At 35.8% G+C, this 20,483-nt stretch overlaps 1 protein-coding gene across 1 annotated transcript; it reads right to left on the reverse strand.

The window, feature by feature from the left end:
* Nucleotides 1-755: 755 nt before the first annotated feature.
* Nucleotides 756-5,137, reverse strand: LOC126721233 (putative receptor-like protein kinase At3g47110). The gene is made up of 3 exons (XM_050424284.1): nucleotides 2,461-5,137; nucleotides 1,336-1,808; nucleotides 756-1,021 (listed from the first exon to the last, which is right to left on the reverse strand). The coding sequence occupies exons 1-3, from the start codon at nucleotides 5,135-5,137 to the stop codon at nucleotides 995-997; spliced, it is 3,177 nt and encodes a 1,058-aa protein (XP_050280241.1). The 3' UTR covers nucleotides 756-994.
* Nucleotides 5,138-20,483: the final 15,346 nt, after the last annotated feature.

Raw genomic sequence — 20,483 nt, forward strand, 5'->3', positions numbered from 1 at the left:
GAAGAATGAAAGAAATCAATTTACCGTGGTGATTTTGCTGGCAGAGCGGTGGTGCAAGGCTACTTTGTTCTTTCTCCTCAACCTTCGCAAAGTTTCTTCTTGCAGAGGGAAAAGAGAAGAGAGAAAACGAAAAAATGAAAAGTTAACAATGTATACAAACAATAATAAGTAGTTACCCACTTCTTGCAGAGGGAAAAGAGAAGAGAGAAAACGAAAAAATGAAAAGTTAACAATGTATACAAACAATAATAAGTAGTTACCCACTGAAATGGTGTGGGTTTGAAAGAGTTAGACCAAGTTTTTGGTGAATGTGTGTGGATGAGGGTTTAAAAAAAATTATTGGGCCTAATTGTCTTCTTTTTTTTTTTTTAATTTTTTTCCTAAAAGGCCTACTTGGTAATTTATCACAATTAAATTTTTTTTTTTTTTTAAAATCTTGTATTTATCACGATTTAAAATTTTTTTTTTTAAAAATCTTGTAACTACTGCCCAAGAGCAATACAATTGAACACCAATCGTAAAAGTCACAACTGTTTGGTTTTTAAATATAGGCGTGTGGCAGAAATTTGTGTTGCCACTTGGTGCAATGAAGCGCGATCAACAAAAAGTCAAATGTTTCGGCTATTAATTATTATATATATATATATATATATAGATTAAACGAAACATCCATTTTTATTTGTATACTAAAATAATGTTGCATAAAGCATCTAAATTTCTAACTAACATGGCATCTTTGATACATTCCCTTCCTATAAAGACTTTTAGGAATTGAATTGATTATTAGTACAAACACATAATCACACATTACAGTAGTAGAATCCAACACAGTAAATGAAGACGACTACTACATATGAAGAGAAAGAAAATCATGATTCCTACACTAGAAGAGAAAGATCTTCCATTGATCATTTCAACAAGGGATATTAAACTAGCTTGAAATTAAGATCACGCCTCCTAATCCCTTGCATAATCCAAGCATTATTAAGGACATTTAATCTCTTCTACTTGTTCCAGGCCTCTGCAATTCATAAAAAAAGTTCGTTAGCTCACCATTCTATACCTTGAGAACATAAAAAACAATAACTATTACATGGTTATAAGGTTGTGGGTATTAATAAGATGACAATTTCTGTTTAGCAATTGACCACGAGTGAGAAATGAAAATCTAATTTTAAAATTAGCTATGACAATCTACTCAAGATTAATACAAATGTAAACATAAAATCTCCATGCTTTTTTAAAAGAAGTATTTGGGAATTGAATGAAATCAAAGTAAGTGACTAGGACACACTACTCAGAGTAGTCTCATATTCAAAACGAAAAATTTCTTACTTGAGCTTTACTTGGTCTACCTCTGCGGATCCCCAAACTAACAAAAGTACTTTTTATCAATTGTAGTTCCTTAATGACTTCCTCCATACTGATTCTCTCTTTTGGAGACTCCAATGAACATAAGATTCCAATATTAAGGATTGAGAGTAAGCATTTTTGCATGTCAACATCAATATGCCTAGAGTCCTCAATATTATTAGCTTCTTCTACAATTTCACTATCATTGTCATCTTCTTTTCTTGCCATCATTGCTGTAGTTGCTACTCCCATTTCTTCAACTTCTCTTGGCAAAAGTAGTGGGTCAACAACTTGAATGAGCCTTTTTGGTAAGGTCATCTTAACGAAGTTATGGAGATCAAGACCATCTTTAAACATATCATCAGTGGGTCTCCTTCCTGTAAACATTTCCAATAAAAGAACCCCATAACTGTATACATCCCCCTCAGTTGATGCCTCACCACCCATGCCATACTCTACAACTCATGAAATGGAGGGAAATTAAGCAATATTCTATCTATTTACAAAAATATGAATTTAGGTTCTACAGAATGCAAAGTCAAGAAAATAAAACAAATCTATATTAAAAAAAATAATGACATATGCTATTACTTTTGAAATTAAAGGAAACAGTAATAACTTTATTAAGAGGGTCCAAACTACTTTCCCCCCTCTTGTTGATTTATTTTGATTAAGAAAATACATCTGTACAAAGAAGGTACAAATTTTAGTCAAAGAATATAAAATTTAACATTTCTCAAAGATTAAATCATATTTGAATGTTATTTTTGAATTAAAACTTGCAGTTTTACTAAAAAAAAAAAAAAAAGATTAATTACGTGCTTGTGCGGTACAAACATGAACTTGTTTTAACTTATAAAAGAAAAACAAATACTAAGCGAGAGTAACTTAGCAAATGAATAAATAAAAATTACTAAGTGAGAGTTTATGTTAATAAGCTAATTATGTGTACACCCATATGCGAATATGTTGATGATACGAAAATTAAAAAGCATATATGACAAGAAAATCAAGGAGTTAAAAATCCTATCATTTGATAAAGTGACAAAAAGAAAATGAAAACATTAGAATACTTAAGGATTTAAAACAAAAGAAGAAAGATAATACCTGGAGCAACATAACCAATAGATCCCTTTAATCCAATTGTGCTAGTACACGTTTGGGAAGAATCATTCGAAGTTGTGAGGAGCCTTGATAAGCCAAAATCACTTACATGAGCAATCATATCACTATCAAGAAGAATATTGCTTGGCTTTAAATCACAATGAATGATTTTTTGCTCACAGTGATTGTGAAGATAATTTAAAGCAAATGCCACGTCAATTGCAATAATTAGTCTTTGAAGAACACTCAAATTTTTTGACTGATTGTCGCTATTTTCCATCGAATGCAGCCACATGTCCAAGCTCCCATTTGTCATGAATTGAAAAACTAGAGCTTTGAAATCATCGCCATTATAATTTATACTGGAGCAACATGTTAAGATCTTTATAAGATTTCGATGCCGAACGTTTCTTAATACGTTGCATTCTGCCATAAAACTCTTTGAAGCATCTTTGTTTTGAAGGTTAAGAACCTTTACAGCAACTAATCTTTCTTCTTGGTCAAGAACTCCTTTATATACTGATCCAAAACTGCCAGATCCAATCAAATTGTTGGGAGAAAATCCATTAGTCGCTTGATGGAGCATTTTGTATGAAATTGTTGGAAGGAGTTCCATCTTTGAGTCTATTGAAGATGGTTTCTTTTTTGATCTTTTCCTCCAATAAAGTGCAAGAAAGGATGCAACTAGAAAGATACATACAACCACACAAATAATTGTGATTGTTACTCCAAAAGTAAAGGACTTTCTCGATTTTGTAACGGTGTGACATGTTGTCAATTGCAATTGTGGAATGCCCCCGCAAAGTTTATTGTTTCCAACAACTGATATTGCATTTATATTTCTGAAAACTCCTTCTGTTGGTAGCTCACCCTCAATATCATTAAATGAAAGGTTCAAATATTTCAAAAATAAAAGTTTCTCTAGGCCCTTTGGAATTAACCCTGACAAGTTGTTTCGTGAAAGATCTAAATGTTCAAGGCCTTTTAAGGAAGCCATGGATGAAGGTATGACCCCTTCAAAGGAATTGCCTTGCAAGTATAAGTGATCTAATTTGAAGCAACTTCCAATTGTCTCAGGAATTTTACCAGATAAATGGTTTTCAGAGAGATCAAGTGAATATATATTTTTCAAATTGCCTAATTGAACTGGTAATTTGCCACTGAATAAGTTGTGTGCTAAATTGAGTAATAGTGTCAAGGAATAAAGATCAAAAACTTGCCAGGGTATGACTCCACTGAGGTAATTTTGTGAAACATCTAAACTTTGCAAATTTTGGCAATTACCAAGGCTTGAAGGTATGCTTCCCTCCAAGTTGTTTTGAGACAAATAGAGTTGAATCAATTGAGTGAGATTCCCTAAGTTGTTTGGGATTTGTCCTGAAAAATTGTTTCCCGATAAAGAAAATATTTGCAACATCGGAAACTTCCCAATATAACTAGGTATCACACCTGTGAAAAGATTCATATCCATATACAGGACAATTAAGTTCATAAGATTCTCCAATGTTTCAGGGATAGTTCCAGATATTTGATTGCCTTCAACATATAACGAATTGAGTTGTGTTGACAAGTTGCCTATAGAATTGGGCAAAACACCTTCAAATTGGTTTCCACCTAAAACCAGCTCTTCCAATTTGCTACAATTTCTTAAAGATGTTAAAAAGTCTAAATCCCTTCCTAGGTGATTTTCACCTAGAGATAGACTCACAAGATCTGGTAGATTTCCCAGATTAGTTGGAACTGATCCCATGAAGTTGTTATATGTGATTTCAAATATTTGAAGTTGAGATGCATTGCATATAGAAATAGGAATTGGCCCAAAAAATTTATTAATACTTATTTCAAATAATTGGAGATTAGGGAGAGTGAGGCCTATGTTTGTTGGAAGAGTACCACTAAGTTGGTTGTCTGCAATTAGCAATATGCTGATAGATGATATATTGTAGAGAGGGGAAGGGATTGTACCGTTCAATTTATTGGCTCCAATGGCGAAAGTTGATAAGCTTTTCAAACGGCCAAAGCTCTCTGGAATATTTCCCTCTAAATTATTATAAGTTGCCGAAAAAGATTCAAGAAACGAAAGATTTCCCAAGAAAGGTGGGATTTCTCCTGTCAAATTGTTAGACTTGACCCAAAGAACTAAAAGCTTGGTTAAAGAGCCAAGCTCCATGGGAATTTTCCCAATAAGTTTGTTCCACCTTATGTCCATTATCCTGAGTTCAGAGATGTTGCCCAAGCTGGCTGGAATTTCTCCTCCCAACGTGTTATATGAAAGATTGAGATGTCGCAGTCGGAGCAAATGACCAACTTCTTTTGGAATTTCACCATAAAAGCTGTTGTTTTGGAGGTTGATAGCTCTAAGAAAGGTGAGGTTTCCAATGTAAGGTGTAATGGTTCCATGCAATTTACGCCCTTCTAGTTCTAGGGCTGTGACTCTTTGATGGCGACGGCCGCATGTAATTCCATGCCAGTTGCAGAATTGGATAGAATCATTCCATGAGGTCAAGATTCCATATGGGTCATTAGCAATGGATTCTTTAAATTTGAGCAAAGCCAAACGATCAGTCTCGTTTGTTGGCGTGGCAGGTTGCAAGCATAGTAGGGTTATAGTAAAGAGTAGAATCATATGAAGGTGTGTAGAGCTTAATAATGCAGGAAAATTGGGGTTGTGAAGCTTCATTGGTTTGGGCAAGCAGGAAAGAAAGCTGGTGTGAAATTTGAGTACGAGGCAGAGCTGGATACTTGAGTTTGTATTATATATAGGCTCATTTAGTTATGCTGTTGTAGTAAATTTGCAAAGAAAGTTTTCAATTGAAGAAAACAAACCTGAGTTGACGGTAGTGGCTGCTCCACCCACGTCAACTCAGGTTTGTTTTCTTCAATTGAAAACTTTCTTTGCAAGTTTACTACAACAGCATAACTAAATGAGCCTAAATGAGTTGACGTGGGTGGAGCAGCCACTACCGTCAACAAAGGCCTCGGAGTCAACACTTCGTACCATCGCACAGGCAATGCCACTTTCAACTTTGATAATGTTTGTAATTATCATTTATCATTACACGCTTGAAGTCTGGTTCTCAACATCAACAAGGGGCCTAAGTCTTTTCGTTATATTTTTGTTACTTTAATTTATTTTTTATTTAAACTTTTTTATTATTGTATTTAAATAAAATTGTATATGGGCAAATTACAACTTTCATACCTGTAGTTTGGCCAAAATTTAAGTTGTTTACTTGTGGTTTAAAATTTGACACTTTACCTACTTGAGGTTTGACTGAAATTTAAATTATTTACCTATGACTTGAAATCTTATGATAAATGTGTTCTGCTGGATCCTTTTTAATCTTGTATTTTTATGTTTTTTGTGTTTTTGGAGGAGAGTGACATAAAAGTGCAGTATCCAACTTTGAAAGTTGCAATTGTAATAATCTGTATCAATTGTAATAAAACACCATATTTTTACATAGAGTAGAGGTGCACGCACTCTGCACATACTAGCTACGAGCCACTAAATTTATATGTGTGAACTTTTTTTCTTGAGTAAACAGTATTATTTATTAGAACATACACGAAAATAGTAATATTAGTGTATGTGAATTGATTGCAAGCATTATGTTAAATTTAAAAGGAAATAGAATTTACTACAGACCATTTTACTGATGGCCACACTAATATTGCGTATTTATATTTTTTTAAATACAAACTAGTAAGTTACCTGTGCGATGCGCGGATAATGTTGTAATATTTTATATAAGATGGTTTGGAGAATATTGTATATGTATTATAGCATAATTTTTATAGAATTTTATTAGTAATGAGTTCATCATAAAATGCAAAAATTATAAATTGCACACACATATCCATTACAATTATTCAATTGAAGGAATGAGAAATAATTTTTTTTTTGAAAAAAAACAAAAACTTTGGAGGACTATTATAAAATAAAAGTTTATATAGAATGTGTCTTTCTTTTTCTCCTTAATTCTCAAACAAAATACACATCTCAAACACTCACAATCAATCACATCATTTACAAAATTCACAAATCCACAATATTCAACCTTAACTTCAAAATTGTAATTGTTGTTGTCACTCAATATAAAATACAAGCCCCCCCTTCTTTGGTTGTAGCCAACTCATACATGTTAGGATTAGATGAAACAACAATGTTCGAGCTAGGTAGGTATTGTCAAAAGATTGAAGATAAATGACATCGTTTTTTGTCTATGTGTATTTGACATGGGATGACATGAAGGGCTATGGGTATGCATATATAAAGGGGTAGAAGTGCAAGAGTTGAAAATTGCGAATTAAAATGCAAAGAGTTTTGTGTGTATGTGTGGGGGATAAAAAGTTTTGAAATATTGAACCAAAGGATACAAAAAATATTTATTTTTAATTAGAAAAGTCTTAAAACATTGAACCAGATGAAACAAAAAGTCAATATTTAATTTGTTCTTATCTCTAATGTGACACTTGAGAATACTCAACTCTCTTTGCATAGAATATGCCACTTGGCAAAATCTCATACTTTCTCACATGAGATCTATGCTTATATATATATATATATAGCCAAAGCTGAGAGAAAATTCAATTAAATTTCAATTTAGAATTTAATTATAGTCTAATTTTGCGCCATGTGTCTCATCTAATTCAAATTTTAAAATTTTTGTACTAAGTAAGTTAATTTAGTGTAGAAAATGAGAAATTCAATATAAATAAACCATGAAAAACCTAATCATATATCTAACTCTATATATAAAATTAGAGGAAAGGAGAGTTTGAATGATTTTATATTTAGGCCAAAAGAAACATGTGTAAATACATTATAGCAACTCTGAGCAAAAAAAATCCACATTCAATTGAACTCGCAAGGCCATGGCAGCAAGTCAAGCAATGACATTTGCAATGGAACTGTGCTTGTAAGGGTCCATGTGGGGTAGTTTGGAAATTGAATTAGGGATATTGACAATAAGACCCAAAGTTCAAAGTCTCTCTAACCCTTTCCCTGGGTAATTGAATTAGGTGCAGTGCAGATCTACTTTTTCTTCTTATTTCTTTAACTTTTAATTTGTCTATCATATAAGCCGTGTTATTAACGGTATTTTTATTTTTATTTTTCTTTTTGCTGGGTTTCATTTTTAATTTGACTAGCATGTAATCCTCCCATGTGATGCAAGAGACTTTAAGGGCTGTTTGGATGTTAAAAAAAGGAGGGAGAATAGAGTAGAGGGAAGGAGAGTAATTCATTTATTTTGTTTGAAAGTTTTTTAAGGAAGGAGGGGAAGGGATTTGGAGGGGTTTCAACTACCTCCAATCTCTCATTTTTAATTCCCCCAAATTGGAGAGGTTTGGAGGGAGAGTAAAGCACATAAATTATTAAATATATAAATTACCTAATTTACCCTTATTATATTAAAAAAATTACAAGGCATTTTAACGTTAAAAAAAAAAACACTGTAACCCTCAAGGTCTCAGTTCTCTCAAGCTCTCTGTGTTCTTTGTGTTCTCTCAAGCTCTCTCGGCGCTCAAGCTCTCTTGGCTCTCTCAGCTTACACTGGCTCTCTCTCTCTCTCACAACTTCTTCACTGTTCTCTCTCACGCCTACCATTCTCTCACAAAGGTAAACTCTATTTTTAATTTCTGTTTCATGGGTTTCTTTTAAGTTGAATCAAATAACTATGTTCTTAAAATTGTGATTTTATTGGGTAATTTCTTATTAATTGTGATTTTATGGGGTAATAACATGTTATTTGTGGGTGGGTTTCGGATTTGAGGGCTTTTTTTTTTTTTAAATTTTAAAGTTTCAAAGTATTGCTCATAACGTGTTTGATAAAGTGCTTGAGTGAGTCTAGATTGTGAACTTGCATAAATAATAGCTTAGTGTTTATAGCTTAGTGTATCCGAATATGACCAAGAAGTACAAGATCGAGTTCTCTGGGTGTGGGTGCAATGGAATCATCAATCACCAAACTAGTTTCGTGAGAGCTGGGTCTTTCTTGGTCTTTGCTTTCTTGCTTTGGCTTTTGCAGTAATAGAACAAAAATCGATTGCATTTTCTTGATGTTGATTCTTGTAAAGATGAGACAATTCTTTGTGTCTATAATCAGAATCTGGTTTTAGGGTTAAAGTGTTTGATAAAAAGAATTCAATGAAAATACAGGTTTATGTTTCACAGAAAAAGGTTTGTTAATGATTTGTTGAGTGTATATGGTCATATGGTTGAGTTTGGCTACCCAAAGATTTGAATGGTTCTGTCTAATATTTGGTCTCTGGCACATTTGTTCTAGTGCATGTGATATTTGATTTGATAAGTGTGTGTGTGTGATTAGCATTTCAACAAACCAATTATGGTAATCCAAAATTCCAATTATCCAGGCTTTCAACTGTTATTGCGTGCTTATATTGGGAATAGTAAATCCTAAAGATCAGATTGAAATGAGAGCTATGAGCATGAGGTGCATATAACCATTAACAGTACTCATAAAATGGGAAGCTCCCTATTTGTAGTTTTCTGCCCAAATTGCTAGTTTGTGAGCTGCAAAATTTCCATCATGGTGACTTGAAGGAACTTTGCCATTAGTAAAATGTTATGTCTCAAATCTGATACCAACTATGTGCCTTTTATAAGTAATTTAGTGGGCCAGTGATGAAACAGAAGTAGAGGAGCTATTGAATGCTCTTACAGGAGTCTTCAAGGTCACTGTCAGAGTGTCAGTCTAGCTCCTAAACTTCCTTCTCAAACAGTCCATGAGTTTGATGTTAATTCAATGTTTTTGTTTGCATTTTATAAAAAAAAAAGTGTTTGTTTGCAATTTCAGAACAATTGTATTATGCTGAAAGATTTGTGTACGCGTATGGTTTTGTGTTGGTATTGTAATTGTGAGCCTTTTTTATGATTTTTTTTTTTTTTTGGTTGTTGATAATGTATTGAAATTATTTTTTCTTTTTGAAATTTCTTGTCCCGAAACCAGAAAGGAAAAAAAAAAAATAGTGGCAAGAATTGGTATTGGTGGACCAAGTTTGGATACAGAGCTTGTCAATTTGAAAACTTTGTCTGCTTACATTGTCATAGCTCATTGTAACAGTGTTTTTGTTAATTCAATGTTTTTGTTTGCATTTTATAAAAAAAAAAAAATGGTCATAGCTCATTGTAACAGTGTCCTTTTTTCAGTGGCTTGAAAACTTTGTCTGCTTACATTCATTTTTATGCTTTTCACTTCTCAGTTGTCAGGCATGATAAAATGTCATATGAGGCCTTTGATTCAAAAATTGGCTGTACTGCCAATGCTCACAATCTCTTGAGCTTGCCTTCATTATTGCTGAGCGCCTAAGGAGGAGGATCACATCACCGCAAGCTCTTGCCCTCTAGGCTTCTACAGTGAGGCTTTAAGAGCCCACCAATGTGCTCTTTTTCTTACGTTAATAGCAGTTATATTAGCATTAGCACTATTGGATTTTCAGTTATTTATGTTGTGTATTGTGTGTATACTAAAAGGAAGAGTGATGGTTTGAGACACTATGAAAACACAGGGGAATAAATGGATAACAATTTATTTATTCCATAAGGATATAAGATATGATTGCATTTTATTCTTGGTTGTGTGGTCCAGATAGTACAGTTAAAAGTAATTTCAAAGCTTATTATTTCAGATTTTTTATTAACCAAAACTCTTATGCTTCAATGTCATTGTAAGCCCTTGTCGTAATATTCAACCTGCTGGGATGGCTGTGATTATTGAAATAGTCAAAATTCAATATTTTGTTGATTTTTTCAGTAAACAAACAAACCAAACATTTTTTTTCTTATTTTAATTATTATCAATTAAAGATGGTTTTTTTTAATATAATAAAAAAGTAGAAAAAATATTTAATCATATACTAATGTTGATTATTTAATTCACATAAAAAAATTATCAAAAAAAAAAAAAAATACTAACAAATTAATCATAAATCAATGTTGCAAGTTCATTTTCAAATAGGGGTAAATTTGTTTATTTTAATCATTTCCTCTCCCTTCCATCCTAATTTTTAAAACATCCAAATAAGGGGAAGGGCTAATTACTCTCTTCTCCCTTACTAATTTTAAAAACATCCAAACAAGGTGGAGGAGAATCATTCCCCTCTACTCTCCTCCCCACTACTCTCCTCCCCTCTACTCCCCTCTACTCTCCTTCCTCTCAAAACTTCCAAACAGAAGTGACATTTGCAAAGGAACTGCGTGTGTAAGGGTCCGTGTGGGGTAGTTTGGAAATTGGCTTTAGAATATTTTATTATGACTCAAACTTCACGAGTCTCTTTAACCCTTTCCCTGGGTAATTGGATTTGGTACAAAGCTACTTTTTCTTGTTCTTCTTCTTATTTCTTTTACTTTTAACTTGACTATCATGTAAGCCATGTTATTAACCGTATTTTTATTTTTGTTTTTGTTGGGTTTCTTTTTTAATTTTGACTGGCCTGTAATCCTACCATGTGATCCAAGAGACTTTCAAGTGCCAAAGGTCTCTAAGAGATTAAATTTACGGTTCATTTTAACGGGTACCCTTAAAGCAATTGTTAATAAACCATTTTAGAAAAGTTTTTACAACACTTTTATGCAAAATTTAAAAAGCTGTCAAAAAATTAATTATTTTTTTTTCTTTTCTTATAATTTTTTTATTAAAATAATTCATTAACAAATGCCCTTATTTCTAAACCTTTCTTGGGGTAATTGATTTGGTACAGAGCCACTTTTTCTTATTCTTCTTATTTCTTTTACATTTAACTTGACTATTTGTAAGCCGTGTTATTAACGATATTTTTACTTTTGTTTTTGTTGGGTTTCTTTTTAAATTTTGACTAGCCTGTAATCCTCCCATGTGATCCAAGAGACTTTCAAGTGCCAAAGGTCTCTAAGAGATTAAATTTACAGGTTATATTAATGAGTGCCTTTAGAGTAATTGTTAGTAAACTATTTTAGGAAATTTTTTACAACAATTTTATAAAGAGTAATGATACAGTCACAAACTATTTTACAACATTTTTACAAACTATTGATGTGAAAAATTCTTATTAGTTCTAATATGGGTCCACTACTAACATCACATTTATGTTTACCAACAGTGGCGACTTCAGGAATTTTGTCTAGGGTGTTCCTATTCCACTTTGAAAAAATTTCGGGTGTTTCAGTAAATACCGGCTGAAATTCAAGATTTGGCCGGCATGAAGTTTGTGCTTAAAAAAAAAAAATTTCTTAAAATCAAAACAAATTTACATTCTGTACATCGAAAAACCTCAAAAGGAAAAAAACAATGAAAAGAAAAGAAATGAACAAAGGTACCTGTACAATAAACTATAAGTTTATTTGAAATATTAATAAAATTATTAATTATTGTTGTTTAATTGTTTCATTAATTTGTTTGTCTTTTATAAACTATAATTTGTTGTATTATTATTTCATTAATTATTAAATTATTAATTTTTATTTAGCCTAACATAATTTAATTTATTTGTCTTTTATAATGTATTAGTTAATTAAATTATTAATTATTGGTGTTTAGTTGCTTCATTAATTTTTTTTACTAGCTACTAGCCGTCTAGCACACAATTTACTGTGCATAAGCACACACTAGCACACACCTTATGTGTGCACACACCCTTGCCTCTGAATACCTTTACTTCCCCAATTCAAATATCCCACCCAACCCCACACCACACAGCCCCTGGCCCCATCTAACCCCACTCAAGAGACAAAATTCACACAAGAGGAGCTAAGCAGATAAATTCACAAATCACAGTATACTAAAAGACAAACTCATCAACACCAATTAACCAACACAGTGACACACCAACGGGTAAAGTAAAAAAAAAAAAAAAACAGGGGCAAGCAAATAAATTGAATAATTATAATTTATAAAGACTTAAAAAAGAAAGAGAGCTCTCTTTCTCTCAGTCTCAGACCACAGGTCCACAATCCACAGCAAAACCCAGTTACCCAAAGATTAAGAGAGAAAAAGAGAGAGATGTAAAGTGTATTAAAATACTTTGAGGCGTCGCAAGCTCTGATCCGATCGGCATCACATACACTGAGCTCTCTCTCAGTCGGCATCGCAAGCTCTGATCCGATCGGACCGATCTCCGATCTCTGATGCTCGATCCAAGCTCTGTTGCTCGAGTTTCAGGCGGAGGCGCCGTCGTCGTGTCGCGCCTATGTGCTTGATGATGAGGTTTCAGGCGGAGGCATAAGGGGTTGTCCTTGATGAGGTTTTTTTCTTTAGGCTTTCTGATTTTAGGTTTTAGCTTTACCATTTGATGATTGAGGCTGACGCGAATCCGTATTGGGTTTTGTTTTGTTTTTTTTTTTTTTTTTTTTTTGAGAATACGTTTGGGTTGGGCCCTTGGGTATTTGTTTAGGATTACTGTTGGGCTTTTTTTGGGCTTGCTCTATAAAATCCAAACAAATTTGTTCTGTAAAATGATAAGGTTTTACATTTTTTTTTTTTTTTTTGGGGCTGAAAGCTATACATTTGGATTTGCCTGGCATAAGTTTTTTATTTTTTTATTTTTTTTATTTTTAGATTTTAGTTCAAAATTTGTTTGGCATAAAAATTGTTGAGAGTGTTCCTGATTTTGTTTGAGGGTGTTCCTATTTTAGTTTTTAAGGGTAAACAAATAAAAAAAATTTAAATTATTATATATAACTTTTTTTTCAGGTCAGGGTGTTCCTGGGAACACCCTGACTTCAACGTGGCGTCGCCATTATTTACCAATAATTATCTGTCAAAAAATTAATTGTTTTTTTTTTTCTTATAAAAATTTTCTTAAAATGGTTCATTAAGAAATGCCCTTAGGACATCCGTTAACATTTTCCTAAATTTATATTCCATTTTAAATCATATAATATTGCTAATATGATAAGAATAACTTGCTGACCCACGTGGGGTAGTTTGGAAATTGGATTAGGAATATTTTATTACAACCCAATAAAGTTCACGAGTCTCTTTAACCGATTCCCTGGCTAATTGAATTAGGTGTAGAGCTTCTTTTTCTTCTTATTTCTTTGACTTCTAACTTAGACTATCATGCAAGCCGTGTTATGAACGATGTATTTTTATTCTTATTTTTGTCTTTGTTGAGTTTCTTTTTTTTATTTGACTAGCCTGTAATCGTCCCATGTGATGCAAGAGACTTTTATTTTTATCAAAATATTAAATTCAACTGTAAGTGATGATGCCGAAAAAATCACCAGTGAGCCACACGGTTCCAACACGCTCGACACCAGACCTGCCCAACATAGAAAAAGACCTTACAGAGAGTACCGGTGTGATACCGGCCAAAGACCCTCCGAAGGTTAAGTCAGAAGAGAGCTCTATCAATGTTAGAGAGTATGAGCTTTAGAGAAATTGTGCGTACCTTTTTCTTGAGGGTCTTTGGGTTTTTATAGTCGCGTAGGGCCAGACTCCTTTGCTTGCGGAACAAGTCTTTTCCTTATGGGAAAGATACTCATTAATGCGTGTATATTCTAGAATTCTATTCGTGTTGGGACTCTATAAAATAGAGCTAATCGTGTGTCGCAAGTATTTTCCATTTAAGGTTCCTTGGAGACCACATAATAATGGGTTGGATGCCACATGGCCGTTCGGTCTGTATATGCCACTTCTGTTCGTGCCACCTCCATCCAGATAGCTCAGTCATGCATAATTTTTCCTCTTCAGTTGCCCCCTTCATCCTATGGGTCCATGATCTCGGAGTGGAAGGACCCATGGGGTGACAGATTCTTGCAGTTGTCGTTTCTTTCCTTGGGTAGTTGAAGGTATTAAATGCAAAGGAACACGTGGCGCGTTCTAAGTGGGTGCACTCATTTTTTGAGGCGTCGCTTCGTCTCCTGCGCATTTATTTATTTATTTATTTATTATTTTTATTTTTATTTTTTTTGAGCTCTAGCCCATTCATCGCTTCCAAACTTTTGCTTGTCATCCATTGGCTAGGGTAAGTTCCCGCCTTTTATGTCGCCATCTCTTTGTACTTTAAGACTTGGTTTAAGCGATGAGAGTCCGCTGTAGATCAGAGGTCTAGACGCATATGCAATCCCAAGCAATATTGAGTGGAACAACAATGTTGGTTCCAATTTGGCATCATGTGTAGCTTTCCACTTTGATTTTGTATAAAACCAATTAGAAGGCAAGTAGGCATAGTACACTTCCAATGAATGCACGTGAATTCATGTAAGCTTATTGTGCAAGCAGTATATTGCTTCTAACTTTTCTTTCCTGTGAAAGCATGTAACAACGCATGGTCTAGTGAATGTGGGTGTGAAGTACTTGAAAAGATCAGGGTAAAAGAATTGTTCTTAAAGAGCATGTATGTGCCATACATTGGCTAAAGCTTTAAAATGTGAAAGCCAGCTCAAATATTTGGTGCTCAAGCACTTGATAAATATCACTATATTTTCAAATCTGTCTAATCATAAGGACATGCCATTCAACCAATATGAGCTACTTAAATATATGTTTAAACATTCACATGAATGGGCACTGTTTCTTAATAGAATAGTGAGATGATTAAGTAAGATGGCAACGAGAATACATCCCTGAGCCCGGTTCTTGAGGGCGAAGCCTTTACAAAGTCTTTGACTTCATCGAAAGTGAGACTAGTCGCCTTGGCTTATATCACCCATGTTTGCATTGGCAATTGTGGTGCCTAAGAAATATGCACCCCCCTTTTTCTTTTAAGCTTAAGGCAATCCCATCAATATCATGCTAGATGGCACAATGCATGAGCATATAGATCCCTACCAAGTAAGGGTTCCCATCTGATCAATCCAATGGCATGTTGTATGGCTTTTGAGAACACCAATGAGGTAAGTGCTATCATTTGAAGTCTTCAAGAAAGAATAACGCCATTGGTAGCCCCCCACGGATATTCCTGAAATCCTTGCTAGCTTTATAGCTAGCTTATGGAGGTCTGTGGGGATGATAGCTTCCATGTCATAGACTAGAGAGAAAATGCGAAGCTTCTGTGGCTTATAACTTGAGATTACAATGAGCCCAGAGGGCTGCAAGGAGCTCCTTTGTGTTTGTTATGTCTCATGGAAGATGGGATCACCATCACCTTGACAAGCTAGATAGCGATGATAATAAGCCATTTTAGCCACCAGTATGTATTAAGTATGATGACCATTCAAAGTAAATCATGTCTGATCCATAGAATTCCAAGAGGCAACATAAGGCCATGCCTTGCATAATGGCTAAGAATTAGCTTTGCTAAACGAGTCATGGCTGTCATGAAAATTTTGTATAACACAATGGCTTGATAAAATATCATTTCAAGGAGTAAGTAAATTGTATACCACACATATATGGTTAGTAGATGAATCTAGGTCTTCATGAAAGATACTGGGGGTAAACTAAATTTGCCCCCTAGTAATTACCCAGAATCAATTTGTTCAATAAAGTATTTATTTTGAAAAAGCCTCCATGGGACTGCCAAAAAGACAAGACTGAATTACTTTCATCTGGTATAAATTTCGCGAAGATAATTTTCATTAGTGATGAAAGATCAGCAAAGTAAATCAGCCACTGAAATTATTGAAGGCAGTCATGTAGTCAAATCTATACATAGTCCCAAACATGTGAAATGGGAGGATTTACTCTCCGATTAAGCAAAAAGGGATACCATGATTCAATAGAAAGCTATTCATGCTTTTAAGAAAGAGTCAAGGAACTTCCCTGAATTTGTAGCTCAGGAGGCTAGAGGTCATTCCCAATATTGGCGATAAGGTTCCACAATGTTGCCACTGAGTTAGTAGTCACTAATTGCATTCTTAAGGCCATTTGGGCTCATGCCTTGACAAGTTGTACTGTCACTATCTTTCCCAAGCTAGATTGATTGGCTCAAAGCGACATCCAAGCAATACAACTAGATAGTCAAAATATTTCTGAGTGTCCTGTAACGTCATTACAGATTAGCCATAAGGCATAAAAAATAATTTACTTAACCTGCAAGAACAAGATTAGTACCACTAAATAACTAGTTTGCAGTTAAATAAGGCTAAATCAGCCATTTAGCCTTGTGCAGATACAGGTCCATGGATGGGAAATCATAATGAGAAAAATTAAATCTTGTAACCATGTATTAAGCTTGTTAAAACTGGTCTTGAGAGAAAATACTGTTTAGGCATTACTCTCAACTCAAACAGTCGTGTTTCTAGCAACATATGAGAAAATATCAAAGTGAAGAAACTTCCCTCGAGACGCAGATTAGAGATTTTAAGAACCTGCCCTCACATTAAGTGGATGCTAGCTTTCTATGGGAAGTATCTTTTGTTTGTCTTTTCAGCTTCTATTGGTGAAATAATGCCAAATGTGATGAGCTTGTTGCAGGCAACATGTAAGCTCCAACCCATAGTGTTCCCGTTGTTAATGATATGGAAGATGAAACCATCTTTAAGCTAAACACCTGTTAGGCCAACCAACATCAGCTTCAAAATGAATTAACAGCCATATTTTACTTCCAACCCAGGTGCGAATGTGATTAAAAGCACCTTAAAGCTTCACAAGAATCTTAAAGAAGAAAATAAATAAAAGGGAACATAAGCCAATGAAAGCTCTTAGCTGCAGAAGGTAGTAAAGTCTGGCTTAGGCATCATCCAAAAGGCTTAGAAAGAACATAACACTTTCTTGAAGGTGTTCGTAATAAATAAGCTAACTTTGAAAAGGCTAATAGTGATTGTAACAAAGCAAGGACCATATTTAATATATAGTCATAATAAAAATGTCTTGCAACCATGCGTGAAGCCAAATTTATACATTGGTTCTCAAATTGATATAACCAAATGATGTCAAGCTTCAAGAGAAAAGTAAAGGCAGAGGATAAATAAAGTAGAGAAGACTTCCCTGAATTTGGCGATGAGCTTTTCAGCTGGAACCGTGACTGAGTTAGGAAAGGGAAAGAGCTTTCTCTGTTTCCTTTTCCTTGCCAATCCCCATTTTTTTTTTTTTTTTACTCTTCTATTGAGACCCAAAGCTTTAGTGGGTCAGCTAAAGTTGTATTGACCACAAGGGGTTTTCACGGGATTTTCGGTAAACACCTTAGCAGCAAGGCAAGAAAGGAACATCATTTATATGAGCACGAGTTGTTAAAGAACAACCCCATTCGGACCCATCTTCAAGAACTGGAATCAACCTTAGAACTGTGATTTCTTCGAGAAGAAAGGAATTTTCTTGTTTTCTTCGACTGGGCATGATCCGTTGGGTCATGTAGGACTAGTTGTGGATCTAACCAATCAGTCAATGGCCCAGTTTCAGAGGCGAGGCAAGTTACAAAGAGCACAACCATTGTCACGGTCGATTCCATGGCGGAGTGGGACAGTTTGGTCAACAAAACAAACACCTTTGATATTAGACTCATGGGAATCTTGCCATACGGTGGCCATGGAGTGGCCCATGAACTGCGAACCAACCGTGCCTGACAATGAGATTGTTAAGATCTTGCCGAAGATAATGCCTGTGATAAAGACTAAATCGGATCGGCTTTTAAACGCTTCAATACTTTGGGACCTCTGGGCATGTGTTGCTCATTAGCTAGTGGGTTTTGAGTATATGGGAGCTGTTTTGAGAACGATTGCTTTTGTAAGGATAACGACTGTCGCTCATTGGTTTTCTGAGCTTTCCTTGCTTCCGTCGCCCTCATATATTTGTGTTTGACCTCTTTCTTTTGTGTCATGAAAAATTCCTAAGTGCTTTAATCCGTCTATTCTGTGGACTTCGTAGTAATTTAGGTCCGTCTCATTATACATCTTTCATCCGTCCACCTCGTGGATTTGTTAATAATTAGTTGTACTACATTATATATCTTTCATCCGTCCACCTTGTGGACTTAGTCAGTGTATCCGTCCACTTCCTGTGGACTTGGTAGTAATGGTCCATCTCATTATACATCTTTCTTCCGTACACCTCGTGGATTTGTTAATAATTAGTTGTACCACATTATATACCTTTCATCCGTCCACCTCGTGGACTTAGTCAGTGTATCCGTCCATCCTGTGGACAAATTTGGATGTTTATTTTTTGGTCCGTCCACTTTTTTCATGGACATGCATCCTCCTTTTTTTTTGTCCGTCCACTTTTTTGGGTTGTCATTTTTTGGTCGTAGACTTGTTGAGGTGACTAAGTATTATCTCGTCATCTTGTTAGTCGTCCACTTGGGGTTGTGGACTAGTTGAGGTGAGTAAGTGCTACCTCGTCATCTTTTTGGTCGTCTACTTGGGGTCGTCGACTTATTGAGGTGACTAAGTGTTACCTCGTCACCTTGTTGGACGTCCACCTTGGGTTGTGGACTTGTTGAGGTGACTAAGTGTTATCTCGTCACCTTGTTGGACGTCCACCTTGAGTTGTGGACTTGTTGAGGTGACTAAGTGTTACCTCATCACCTTGTTAGTCGTCCACCTTGGGTCGTGGATTTGTTGAGGTGATTGTTACCTCGTCACCTTTTTGGTCGTCCACTTGGTGTCATGGACTTATTGCGGTGACTAAGTGTTACCTCGTCACCTTGTTGGACGTCTACCTTGAGTCGTGGACTTGTTGAGGTGATTGTTACCTCGTCACCTTTTTGGTCGTCCACTTGGGGTCGTGGACTTATTGAGGTGACTAAATGTTACCTTGTCACCTTGTTGGACGTCCACCTTGAGTTGTGGACTTGTTGAGGTGACTAAGTGTGGCGACCGTTCACCCATAATCGACTTTGGTCATGCGTCTACCCGTAGGTAACTTAGTGTAGTGACCGTCCATCCGTAGGCGACTTTGACTACCCGTCTACCCGTAGGTAACTTAGTATAGTGACCGTCCACCCGTAGGTAACTTAATATAGTGACCGTCTACCCGTAGGTAACTTAGTGTAGTGGCCGTCCACCCGTAGGCGACTTTGGCCATGCGTCTACCCGTAGGTAACTTAGTATGGACCGTCCACCCGTAGGTGACTTTGGCCATGCGTCTACCCGTAGGTAACTTAGTATGGTGACCGTCCACCTTTAGGCGACTTTGGCCATGCGTCTACCCGTAGGTAACTTAGTATGGTGGCCGTCCACCCGTAGGCGACTTTGGCCATGCGTCCACCCGTAGGCGACTTTGGCCATGCGTCTACCCGTAGGTAACTTAGTATGGTGACCATCCACCCGTAGGCAACTTTGGCCATGCGTCTACCCGTAGGTAACTTAGTATGGTGACCGTCCACCTTTAGGCGACTTTGGCCATGCGTCTACCCGTAGGTAACTTAGTATGGTGGCCGTCCACCCGTAGGCGACTTTGGCCATGCGTCTACCCGTAGGTAACTTAGTATAATGGCCGTCCAACCGTAGGCGACTTTGGCCATGCGTCTACCCGTAGGTAACTTAGTATGGTGACTGTCCACCCTTAGGCGACTTTGGCCAATCGTTCGTCGTCCTACAGTATTGTAGTCGTCAGTCTTCTCTTCTATTTGTTGTTCCCTTCTATAATATTTCGAAGGGGTGGATAGTGATTATGACCACTTTTACGTTGATCATGCGATAAGACTTTGATGTTCTTGCAGATGCTTAATTTGCACTTCCAACGCTTGGTTTTGTAGCATAAGAGCTTTATTTTGTTGAGTAAGTCGCTCGATCGCAGCCGAGAGTATCTGCAGTTGCCATTCTACAACAGTGGGGGGATTTCTAGTTTCTTGGTTGGCTGATGCCAACGATCGAGTTTGGACCGTACGACCCTTTGTCTCAGGGATAAAGCAATGACTGATTACTCGTAATTCCCCACAGACGGCGCCAACTGATGATGCCGAAAAAATCACCAGTGAGCCACACGGTTCCAACACGCTCGACACCAGACCTGCCCAACATAGAAAAAGACCTTACAGAGAGTACCGGTGTGGTACCGGCCAAAGACCCTCCGAAGGTTAAGTCAGAAGAGAGCTCTATCAATGTTAGAGAGTATGAGCTTTAGAGAAATTGTGCGTACCTTTTTCTTGAGGGTCTTTGGGTTTTTATAGTCGCGTAGGGCCAAACTCCTTTGCTTGCGGAA

This window comes from Quercus robur, chromosome 4, assembly GCF_932294415.1.
Source record: "Quercus robur chromosome 4, dhQueRobu3.1, whole genome shotgun sequence".
Classification (NCBI taxonomy): domain Eukaryota; kingdom Viridiplantae; phylum Streptophyta; class Magnoliopsida; order Fagales; family Fagaceae; genus Quercus; species Quercus robur.